This window comes from Aspergillus lentulus (assembly GCF_001445615.1).
Source record: "Aspergillus lentulus DNA, contig: Alt09, strain: IFM 54703, whole genome shotgun sequence".
Taxonomy (NCBI): domain Eukaryota; kingdom Fungi; phylum Ascomycota; class Eurotiomycetes; order Eurotiales; family Aspergillaceae; genus Aspergillus; species Aspergillus lentulus.
In genome coordinates, this window is record NW_028322117.1 from 2,873,969 (window position 1) to 2,885,379 (window position 11,411).

The 11,411-nt window shown below is 51.8% G+C and overlaps 4 protein-coding genes across 4 annotated transcripts; 1 reads left to right on the forward strand and 3 right to left on the reverse strand.

Moving 5' to 3' along the window:
* Positions 1–256: 256 nt before the first annotated feature.
* On the reverse strand, positions 257–1,314 carry ALT_5760 (putative haloacid dehalogenase-like hydrolase; the record flags this gene model as incomplete). Its single annotated transcript, XM_033554463.2, has 5 exons — positions 257–466; positions 534–696; positions 767–976; positions 1,035–1,067; positions 1,187–1,314. 5 exons carry the CDS (start codon positions 1,312–1,314, stop codon positions 257–259), a joined length of 744 nt encoding a protein of 247 aa, XP_033410354.1.
* A 504-nt stretch (positions 1,315–1,818) lies between these two features.
* On the forward strand, positions 1,819–2,709 carry ALT_5761 (uncharacterized protein; the record flags this gene model as incomplete). The annotated part of the gene is made up of 1 exon (XM_033554462.2): positions 1,819–2,709. The coding sequence occupies one exon, from the start codon at positions 1,819–1,821 to the stop codon at positions 2,707–2,709; it is 891 nt and encodes a 296-aa protein (XP_033410353.2).
* A 185-nt stretch (positions 2,710–2,894) lies between these two features.
* Positions 2,895–3,906, reverse strand: ALT_5762 (putative metallo-beta-lactamase domain protein; the record flags this gene model as incomplete). Its single annotated transcript, XM_033554461.2, has 3 exons — positions 2,895–3,083; positions 3,133–3,730; positions 3,791–3,906. The coding sequence occupies 3 exons, from the start codon at positions 3,904–3,906 to the stop codon at positions 2,895–2,897; spliced, it is 903 nt and encodes a 300-aa protein (XP_033410352.2).
* Positions 3,907–4,572: 666 nt separating this feature from the next.
* On the reverse strand, positions 4,573–9,548 carry ALT_5763 (uncharacterized protein; the record flags this gene model as incomplete). Its single annotated transcript, XM_033554460.2, has 3 exons — positions 4,573–4,728; positions 4,789–6,210; positions 6,267–9,548. 3 exons carry the CDS (start codon positions 9,546–9,548, stop codon positions 4,573–4,575), a joined length of 4,860 nt encoding a protein of 1,619 aa, XP_033410351.2.
* Between the last annotated feature and the right edge of the window lie 1,863 nt (positions 9,549–11,411).

Consider the following 11,411-nt stretch of genomic DNA (forward strand, 5'->3'; position numbering starts at 1 on the left):
CGTTTATGGGTCTACCGCCTTTTATTCGAGTCGTGACTTGGGGGCTTTGTTTAGATAGCATTATCTTCTATCATGTCCCAATTCGGGCACCATGACCGTGACCATGTTTTCATGAGTCTATATCCATAAGGGCATTGAGAATACGCCTTTGCGTCCAATTCTCGGACTGTATATATTCCTCGCATATGTACAGTACACCAGGTTGCGCTCTATACAATACCAGACCATGTGACAATTGAAGGTTACCTTCTATCCTCTATCCTTCCCTGTCACTTGTGGGTGGCTTATCTCCTCCCCGTTGACCAACGAAACCGTTTTCTAGTATGTCAATCAGCTCGTCTAAACGCTCGATACAGAGGTCCGTATGAGCATGGTCCTTGAGATGAGCATTGTGCTCATTGACAAGCAGCACCGTCGCTGCGCCTGCCGTATGACCAGCAGTCATATCATCAATGCTGTCGCCAACCTGCAACAACACCAAGAAGACAGAATTAAGTTCTGGATACAAGTGAATCAAAAAGATGCCAACTTACCATTATCAAATTCTTAGCGCGATTGTCAAGCCCCCATTCCCGGGCAATATGTAGAATCCCAGCCGGATCAGGCTTGGGAAGCAGGCCGGGGGTTTCCCGCGTAATAATGGGTAGAAAAACGTGAGAAGGAAGGTGATTCTGCAAGAGATGCATCACCGGCGCCCTGTCATACATAGCGCAGTTAGTAACTGTTCATGAGTGACTAGAGAAGTAGTGGTAAGGCTTCGACGCACTCAAAGTTGCGTGTACAGAGGGCCCTATGCAACCCCCGGGACTGGAGGTAGTCCATCAAGTCCACCAGACCTGGTTGAGGCTGTTGGTGTTTCATCGCCTCTCGCTCGATGGCTTTGATTTTTTCGGCTGCCGCGGTGCGCTCGGCAGCGGTGGGAAGACCCCGAATATGGTGCAGAATGTCGACTTTCTTGTCGATACCCAGAGCCTTACTATGGGCTGTTAGCAAGTCATATCTTTTGAATCGGGTATTGGCTGATGAGTCCTTACCGCATCTCGGTAAACATGTAATTCTGTGGTAGGCTGTTGCGGTTAGTGAGGACTAGAGTATTCTATTGGAACTCAATGAGCGTGAAGCGCATCTTGAATCATAATAAAGAAGAATACGCCAGATTGTTTTCTCTTAGTAGTAGGAGTCTCACCATAGTGTGCCGTCAACATCGAACACAATTCCTTTTAACCGAGGCGCATCAGAAGATTCCGCGAGGGCTGGGTTGAGGGGAGCGAAGCGTCGTTGTCGGAGGGCATAATTCTCAAGTGAGAGTGCCATTGAGACGGCTGAAGATGAGGATCGGCTGAAAGTACGAGATGCAAGCATAGAACGGAATAGTTGTTGTTTGGGTGCGGGGAGATCTTAAGGTATGGTGGTGAGGTTCAAATCAAGTGACGTGATGAGGGAGATGCGAGAAGATAGGCAGTGGCAGTACACAGGACTAGCGGCATCTCCAAGAAGAGCACCTGGAGTGATAGATCGATGTCCATGATCCTTCAGTGGTAGAAGATGCCATTGAGACCTAGATGATATTTTACAAGTCGATCTATGTTATTGATCTTCTTGGGACACTATCCATTATGCTGAAAATGCCATTGCCGGTTGCTCTTTCCTCCAAATACAGCTTGCTACTTTTGGCGAATTCCCTAAAACAGGAACTCTTACTTCTTTGTATAATGGATAGTATCTCGGTCCATTTATGGCCTCCCTGCTCTATATTCAGTTTTGTGACATATCCTGTCTCAGCATAGATAATACCGCTTCATCTCAAGGACCGCATTCATGGCGACGTCAGCACCCAAGGACCTGTCTCAGAAACATGAACCTATTGCGATCAGTCTGGCACAGGTCCTCAAGCTAGTAGGAGCACTGTTGACCCTGAAGATGCTGCATGCTGTGGCGCTGGTCTTTCGCATAGAGCAAGCAGCAGTACGGCACCCGGTTCGCGGAGCCATCCATCGCAGAGAGCAGCAAATCGTACGGATCTTTTTATCATCAATTCCGGAAAGCTACTACGTACCAGTTATCGGGAACTTCTTCTCCAACGACCTTCCCTTAACCTCCATTGCAACGAATTCGACTTCGATCCAGCAGTCCCAGAGGCCCACAAATGCGGTGGAAGCACAGTCTACCGAGAGGACATCGTCCAACCAGAACAGTCTGCTGATGCAAGTCTCCTCCAGTATTGAGCCTGCAGTGCGCATGTCTCAGGGACTCGTGGATCGCGAGGCAGAGCTCGCCAAAAACAAGTCGGAAAGTGGCATGGACTCAATGATCCCAGCGGCCGGCAGCGATTCGCTTTACTCGAACACGACGATGAAAAGAAGTACTTCTGTGCGCAGAATGTACTCGCGTTCCTCGAGTATGCAGCAGCATATGGCAGGTTCGGCAGCACAGTATGCCAAGCTTGTGTCTGGCAGGCCACAATTCAGCACCACCAGTCGGCCAATGTCGATGGAGTCGACGGATGGACAGCAGCATCGACCGACCGATGACTCCGCGAACGACCAGACTCTGCTTGAAATGGAGACTCTGCGAGCAACCCACTCGGTGGAAAGTTTTCCTGGAAAATTTCCCATCAGTGATGGACTGGATTTTAGTTCTCTTGCCACGGCACCACACCATATAAGAGGCCGAGGGACCACTTCTGTCAGGCCGTTTTCTGACGTTTGAGTGGACCTTGAATTGCCTGGTCTGTTCTTGGTTTTGCTTGTTCTGTTTGGGATATGGAGAGTTAAGCGTGTTTTCATCATTACTTGGAGCCTCAAGTGTCAGAAACAGGGTTAGTATTCAGGTTAATACCCAATTCCATAGTTCAAATCAGCAAGAATGCATCCAAAAACAACAGAGCAGCAGGGCTACTGTTCTTGATGTATGGCATGATCCAGATATCCCATTGCCCGAACGTAGATCTTTGCACTCTCCAGAACCCGCTTCTTGCTGTTGCCATGCGTGTCCCAACCGACAAAGGCACCATGAGCATCATCGAACTCCGTGTGCTTGATAGCCTTCCAGATATTGAGCACCGCGTCAGGCGGCAGGGGGATCTGTCCGGTCAGTTCAACCTATACCAACAACCAAGCAAGAACCACAAACCATATTGGGATACGACCACATGAACGTATACGACGCCGTCCCCGGGACCCGATCCTTATGATAAACACCACTCGGCACGACCGCAATCGAATCCGCAACCAGCAACTTCCTCAACGGCTTGAACCACAGCACCGAGCTGCCGGGGAAATGGCCCCCCGTCTTCACCGCTACCAGGTCTGCGTCCGCATCTCCATCGCCTTTACCCGGCAGGGGGATCCGTAACTCACTCCCCTCCCAGAAAACCTGCCTCTTGGACTTGCGCATCACCCACTCCTTATCCTCCGCTGCGATGTAGACAGGACACCCGAACACCTCCGCCCAGTGCACGTTCGCGCCGAAGAAGTGCGGATGCGAGATGACGATCGCGGCGAGGCCGCCTAGCTCGTTGATCCGGCGGATTGTGTCCTCGTCGATGTAGGAGAGGCAGTCCCAGAGGACGTTGCCGTGGGCTGTGCGGCAGAGGAAGGCGCGCTGGCCGATGCCGACTTTGGGGCTTGTGTGGATGGTTATCAGTGAGTCCGGGTGGTCCGGGTCTGGGGCGAAGTCATTGTGGTATTGGGTTGTTGATTGTAGAGTGCGGAGGGTTGTCCAAGATTGGCTTCACTGACAACGTTAGTATATACTTTACTTGTAAGTGACTGCTGGGTGCGATGCCTACCCTGTTGGAGGGAGGTATTGGCGTGGATCGTCGCAGATCTTACAGGAGGACTCGGAGGTGGTACCGTACTGTGTTCCGCAGGTGGAACACATAATGAGCTCCAAAGGGTCAGACATGTTTGCGGTCCAAAAGGTTGTCTCTTGTTATAAATGTAATGTTGTCGTCGCTGTGGTTGAGAGAAGATTAGACGTTCTACAGACGGAGGAGTTCAGGTGAGGGGATGATGTCGTTCTTGATAACTTACCCCGCATTTCGATTGCGCACTGCATCTATGATGGCCACAGTCCTTGATAGTCGTGTCAGGATCATGAACTCAAGCGCTGGCTCTCTTGAGTGGAAGAGTGACTGGTGGGAAGAATTGGGGTTTAACCATGCTTTTATGTCCAGGCTATGCAAGAGACTGCAAAGTACATTCATCACCACAAGTGACCGACAAAACTGGTCTGCTAAAAAACAAAATATGCAGGAACATGAAGACAGTAGGGAATCATTCGTGCGCAAATAGGGCAGAAAAGTACATTTGGTAATGCCATAAAATCAATGTTTACAACCTCCACCGGTTCCACCAAAAGCAAGTCATCAGGAAGGGCAAAAAGAGGCTGCAGATGTGATATGCAGGAACGCTGGGATGGACAAATTATCAGGTAAATGTTCAACTGCAAAGGTCATTAAGGTCATTAAACACTGATCAGCACAAGGATCACAATCCCTAGCTGAGATTGGGTAGCGTCTTGGAGGCGTCACTCAAAGCCTCTGTCTGAGTGATGTTGCGTGACAACCGATCAGTGGTCGTGTTCAACATCAACCTGGTCGGGGCTTGCTCGATACTGACTCATCTTCCTGCGATTCGGACTGTATTGGGAGCCGGAGTTGAGAGGTCGAGGCCCGGTAGGTTTGCGCGGAGAAGGCGTGCCACGTGGAGAACGCATAGCAGAACTCTGCAGGTAAGATAATTAGTGTCATTCTCGTTCCTGATGTGGTAAACAAAGGGAGCTCACCTGGGAGGCAACACGCTCCGCGTATGATCGCTCCTCCTCCTTAACTTTGGGAGGCCTCTCAGGGACGAGCGGACCCTCGTCCATGATCTTGGGAGGTCTCGGGGGCCCCTGTTGCCCAGCTCTCGAACTTGTTTGCGAGTAGCCAGTATCCGAGATTGGTGAAAGTCGACTGGCGCCACTGTATCGATTCTGATTCGGATTAGTGGCAGACATGCTGGGATTGGAACCCCACTGATCCGAAGTCGCCCCGGTCATTGGCATTCCGTAAACCTGCGCCTGCGTCTCTAGCTGGGATTGGTAGCGCCCGGTAGGGCCTTGGCGCGGTTGGGGATGCTGCAGATCGAGACTGTCGCGATGAGCACGGTACTTCGGAGCCTCAGAAACCTGTGATGGGACGAGAGGCGACGGAGGTCGATTCTCCTGCTGCTGGTCGTTCAGGGTGTAGTTGGACCGCAGCCGGTCATCGCCTTCCGGATCGTACCAGCCAGCCGTCTTGTAGGGCCCGTTGATATCGGATCCAGAACGTGACGCATCGAAGTAAGGGCGTTCCTTGCGTCCGGGTTGGAGGCTGTTGCGGATATTATCTCCCATGGAAGATGCAGTGGTTTTCGACCATCGGGAGATCTTGGGAAAGAAGGAAGAGCTGCTCGATTTGTGTTTGCGTGCCTTTTCCGTCTTCGGGCTAGTCTCGTTGCTGAGGGCACCCGAAGCCACCGGCACTCGAGGTGGTGTGGAAAGAGGCGCAGATTCAGCCCTCTCACGATGACCGTCCGCGGTCTCCTGGGATGGCATGTTCGGGCTCAAAAACTCTCCACGATCGTCGTGATCGTCGTAATCGTCGTCCTCATCGCCTTCCGGGACGGTGCTGACGCGGTTTTCGACCTCTTTTCTTTGTCCATTACTACGAGATTCTTGGAACGGTCGAGAAGACGTTGAGAGGTATCCTGTTCCTGGAGAGCTAGAACCGGCGAGACCCTCAGGCTCGTACCCTTCCGGATCAACACTCGCTGTGCGGTTGACACTGCGGGCGAATCTGTCGTCTTGACCTGCGCGCAGGGCTTCAACCTCCTCAAGAAGCTGCTCCAGCATCTCCTCGATCTTGGTCAAATCATTCGAAGACTTGAGACTCAACCCCTTGAGGGCCCGTTTGAATATGCTCTTTCGCTTCGAACGCATGTCCTCCATATCTTCCGCAGCCTGGCGGAAATTTCTTGAGCCGCTAGCAGGTAGTGGGCGCGGTCCACCGATAGCTTTGTATACACGTTCATGCTGCTTGTCGCTGGCCTCCATGATCATGCCGTCCTGTTGAGCGATGAACTTCTTCATTTCCTCGAATGAATTGCGCATCTCCGCTGCACTTCTGACGAGAGTCACCAAGATCTCAGTATCCCTGGCATTACGCTGAGCGTCACGGACGGTGAGCTAGTTAGTGGAGAGGTTAGTGAGTGCTCTATAAGGGAGGGGAAAGGAATACTCACATGATCCATAAGGGCAATGATATCTTTTGACTGGATTCGGTCGATCCCTCTCCCTGTAGCGCTATCATACAGAGGAGAACCGATGCCGTGTGAATAGCCACTTAGGTTCCTCTGGTGAGAAGGACCGGTTGGGTCGTCGGCCTCCAGGGGAGTGTCGAAAAGGCCCATGCCATTGGCATCAATTCCACCAAATCCCTTACTGACCGGCTCGGGAGTATCGGCACCTGGTGACAAAGGATTGGCGGCCGATACATAGCCCTCGTCCTTGGCACCCAAAGGCGAGCCGAACATGTGACCACCACCATACGGTTGATCGAAGTAGCGGTCAGGTCCATAGTCGTCCGCAGCGTAGTAATCCTTGTTGTAACCATGGTAATCCATAGACTCTACTCCTAGGCCCGCTCTGCCGGCACCCGCGTCAGCATGCTCGTGGTAATGCGGCGACTGATCACCCTTTGGCGGTGTCTGGTGATACGTCCAGTTGCTATCCTGAGCAACATCCCCTCTCGGACCTTGGATGATGGAAGGATTTGTATTGATTTCCGATTCAGAGTCGGGGCTCACGTCGCGACCATCACCTATGGGACTTCCTGCACTGCGGTGCTCATCAGCATATATTTGAGGCGATTGGGTTCGATCCTCAAGCGACTGAGTCACACTTTGGGGAGGCGATGTGGCGCCCATTCGTCTCGGGAAAGACGTCTCATCCGGACTGGATGCATCTTGGCGTTGCTTGAGAGGGCTACCCTGGCGAGACCTATGGGCTGTCTGCTGGTGCGGCTCAGGGCTGCGGTCGTCTTGTATGCGAGGCAGATTCTGCTGTGAAAGGTTCCCGCCTGACTGACTCGACTTGGTATCCAGTATTGAAGGATCAAGGAGCGAAGCAACCGCTGATTCAACGGCAATAGGTTGGACGTATTGAGGATTTGCACCGATCCCCTGAGCAACACGCTGGCCCTGGTCAATTTTCTTTATGTAGCTGACTTCGCTTTCATCAGTGTAATTGGTCAACCGTTTGCCCTCGCTGTCAATAGTGTCTGCCGTAGAGTGTCGGTTATTGGGCCCGTCTAATTCCGAGCCTTCATGCCAGCTCTCGTTGTGGGGTGTTAGCCTTGGCGTTCCCTCATATCCCAACTCATGATCGATTTCATTCCGATGTTTCAGAATCTCACTATGACTTGTCAAGCCGTCTGGTCGTGTTGACCGCGCGAGACTCGTGCTTGGCGCCGAGGAGAGAGATTCAATCGACAGTCGCGGCTCCAGCTCCCTCTCGCCCTCCGAATATTCATGTTGCTCATGCTGAGTGGCATACTGCTGGGATTGAGAGTCACTCTGATAGCTGGCTACGCTCTGGATAGGACTGAGCGTGCGTCGGCGCGAGTCGTTGTTGAAGCCGGAGTCTCGACGGTCGGAATGGGCGTCTAAGAGGTTAGCCGCTGCCGCAGCGGCAATAGCCCCAGCAGCAGCCTCGCTGACGGGCGAGTGATCCCGATCGTGAAGAGAAGGATTTGAAATGCTGTGCAATGAGAGGTCGTGGTGTGAGAGGTTGCTGTGTTTCAGCGCCAATTCATGCCGCGAGCCCAAGGGTGTCCGATTGGGAGTGCGGGACATAGGAGAATTAACTTGCAAGGGCGAGCTGCGCGATACGTCCTGGACTCTGCTTTCTTTGTGTGGAGTTTCAGTCTCTGCGCTTCGTTGAGACAACAGAGAGTCCCGGGTCAATTCCGTCTCGACGGCACTGCGCAACGGCATGGGCGCCACGTTATGCTTCTGGAAGACGAGCTCCGTTTCATTGATCCCCTCGGCGCGGTCTCTGTCGCCACTTCTTCTGCCTTCGTCCTTATCGATGCTGGACTGCGATTCATGACGTCTCAGAGCGGCCGCGGTCAATGCAGTGCCTACAATTGCGGCCTTTTCTGCATGGCGCAGTCCATTGCTTTTCTGTCTCCGCAACTTGTCTTGTTCGGTCAGCTCGGGGCGATTGCCCCAGACTGCATAGGTCGGTTCGAGTTTCTTCTCGCTATCCTTGCTTGTGCGGCGCTCCGTCGCTGCCGGCACCGGCTCGCCCGAGAGTACGATCCCTTCGTCCTTGCTATTCTTGTTCAGGACAACCTTTGGTTTCATGACATCTGGCGCACTGGCATGCTTGGACAGACGCCGACCCAGCTCATCCCGAGACCGAGAGCTGGCAGAGGAGGTATGGGAAGCATTGAGATCACGTTCAAATTTGGAAGTGTTTGAGATGACTTTTTGATCCTTTTTGAGTTCCTTCAACTCAGGCAAAATCAATCTTCTGATCGCATCCTCAACCGTCTCCAGCAGTTTTGGATTGTTGAGGGATGACTTGGAAGTTCCCGACCGGAAAGAGTATTGGTCGCCGGACTTGCGGTGAGAAACAGCTGAAGCGCTCAACAGACTGGACTCAGGACTCGCCATGTCGTCGTCTCGGTAGACTCTGCTTTTCTTGCTGGTAGCGCGGTCGCGTGGATCGTTGCTCAATTTCTCAGCTACTCGATGAGCGATCCTCTCCGTACTCAGACTGCGGCTTCTCTGGCGGGTCGGCGTCTTGAGATAGTCCTTGGTTTCGTGATCGTGTTTCCTATCAAGACTCGAGCTTCGTTTACGTCGCGGGCCAGCAGAGGAGGCTTCGAGCATGCTATCCGCGGGCATCGACGAGATATCCGATGTAGGCTGGATATACCTGTCCCGCGAAAGGCTGGACAGCTCACTGCCCTGGTCCCGATTCACGAACTCGATTTCCACTGGGGGATGCCGAGACGAGTGGTGGTTCTCGTCAATAGCAGAGTTGGAGGAAGAGATACTGTTATCATCTGGCTCTATCAGGGATTTGTGCTTCGAAGGGGAGCTGAATGAAATGCGGCGCGAGTAAACCGGCTTTCGGTTCCCGCTCGATTCGCTGATCTGGATATGATCTTTTTGCTCTTTCGCCTTCCGAGCCGACGATGGAGTCACTCGAACACGGACGCTTGGCCGCGAAGTCAAAGAACCAGAACCCTTCCCTCCTTCGAAGTACTCGATAAGAAGGGAGGTCTGGGAGTGATGCGATGAGCGAGACAGTTTGGAATCGTCGCCCCGGTCACGGTGTCTCCGCCGGGTGGAGATGATTACGGGGCTTCCGTCGTCAGGGATTGAGTACGACGTCTTGTCTGTGCGTCGAGAGATGTCAGTGGCTAAATCAGTCCCTGTAGCACTGCCGCCAGTAGTATCGACGATGGATTCAGTGGGGGCGGGCAAGATCGGCCTGCGGGTGTCGACACCCATCTTGGTAGGAACCAGTACGTGAGGTCCTCAGCCACACAAGATCATAGTAGTCTGTGTCTGTTTTGTCGAGATACTTCTGAGGGTAAGGGAAGCTTGAAAGGGATTGACGAGGTGATGGAGGCAATCGGGTAGGATGAGGAGGGGCTGACACCGAGATCCAGAGAGCTGAACGATGGTTTGTCACTACAGATTGTAGACATGCAGTATGGACGGTGATGTGGGGTCGGGAAAGAGTGAGGCAGGCAAGTGAATTGTTGCAGGGAAGATGAGTGGTCTGGTACCACAAGAAGCAGAGCAAAGGAAAAGGAGTCCAAGCGTACCAATGCAGAACAAATTGAAAAAAGAAATCAAGCAGTCAGCAATAAAACCAGAAAGTCGAACAGACAAGCGGACGAGCCGACAGACGTTAACTTGACTTTTGAACGTCGCCGCTACACTACAGCGATCCCTCACTTGAGGTAGCAGCAGCTGTAGCCTGTAGGTATGGACGTGCGTACAGTAGAAAATAGTTAAGAGCTTGACCGATAAGAGAGCCCAATCCCCAGACCGTATCTACCAGGGAGATCTGGCGCATAAGGTGGTGGAGACGAAAAAGTCACAGGTTCGCTGTTTCTAAGATTGAAGCTGCAATCATGGTCTTTCAGAAGGTAGAAAAGATAACAGTGGTCAATCAGACAGAAAGCAAGCAAACGACGAAAATGAGAGAAGATCAGAAAGACAAGGGAAAAAAGACGAAGGCTGGAGAAGACAGAAGGCAAGATCTATCTAGCTAGCTAGTCAACCTAGTGTTGATGGGATGATTGATAGCCGGCCAGCTGGCGGAGGATCAGAAAACCAGATTATTATCTAGCGGCAACACACAAGCAGCGACGGCGGTTCTTGAATCGCGTTGAATTTTGAACGTCAATTATATTTAAAAGGGAAGGAAACCCTCGAGGGCGAATCTGTCCTTTTTTTCCTACCCTCGAAACTTCCGCTTTACTTTTCCAATGTTTCTGCCCCTTTCCCATCCAACAATTGTATATACAAAGTCCTTCCTCGGATGAGTCCATGTCCCCTTGGAATAATGCAAGGTATATACTCCGTACCTAGTCCGAGTAGTAGAACTCACCGTAATAGGAGGAAACAAGAGCTACCGTTACAGTTCTGATTGGCAAGACTACGAGGTGACGCCCAATCTCGTCACCCTGCAAGGTGGCTGGGACAATTGTACAGGACACAGACTTAGCCTGAGGGAATTGTTACTGTCTCATTGAACGCTCGAAGGACTTTGTACAGAATATCTCGTACAAAATTTCCTCAGTCTGTGTGTCCTCATGTCGTTTGAGATCACATTTTCGTTGTACTGTAGTTGCTATTCTTCCACAATTGCATTATTATATAGAGGTGTGTCCCGGTTTGCGGCGCACCATCACACTATCGTTCCTAGAAATCTTGGATCTGCCATCAATAATTACTTTCCGAAAGGAGAGAACGACTCGGGCAATACTCGAAAGAGGCGGATAGTAGCCGATCAGTATCACTCATTGCCTCTCAGGCTCGTGCTCCGAAGATCCTGTGCTGGTAGTACAGATGAACCCCTAATTGGAACCCAGCGACAAGAGTATATCGAGTCATCAATTTGACGAGAAAGCCAGTCACCAGCAAAGACATAATAATGACTACCTTACCAGTTACCACTGATGGTTTGAACTCTTCCCCTGCCGTTCAACGTTAGACTGAGTGGTGAGGTTTATCTACGTCCAAAACAAGAACACAAACTCTGAGTATCCACTGCACCTAGGCGCGGGATCAGGACCCGCTCTCCAGGAACCACCGGCACTGGCTCATGGCAACAACCAACACTCAAACCAAAAGTACCTT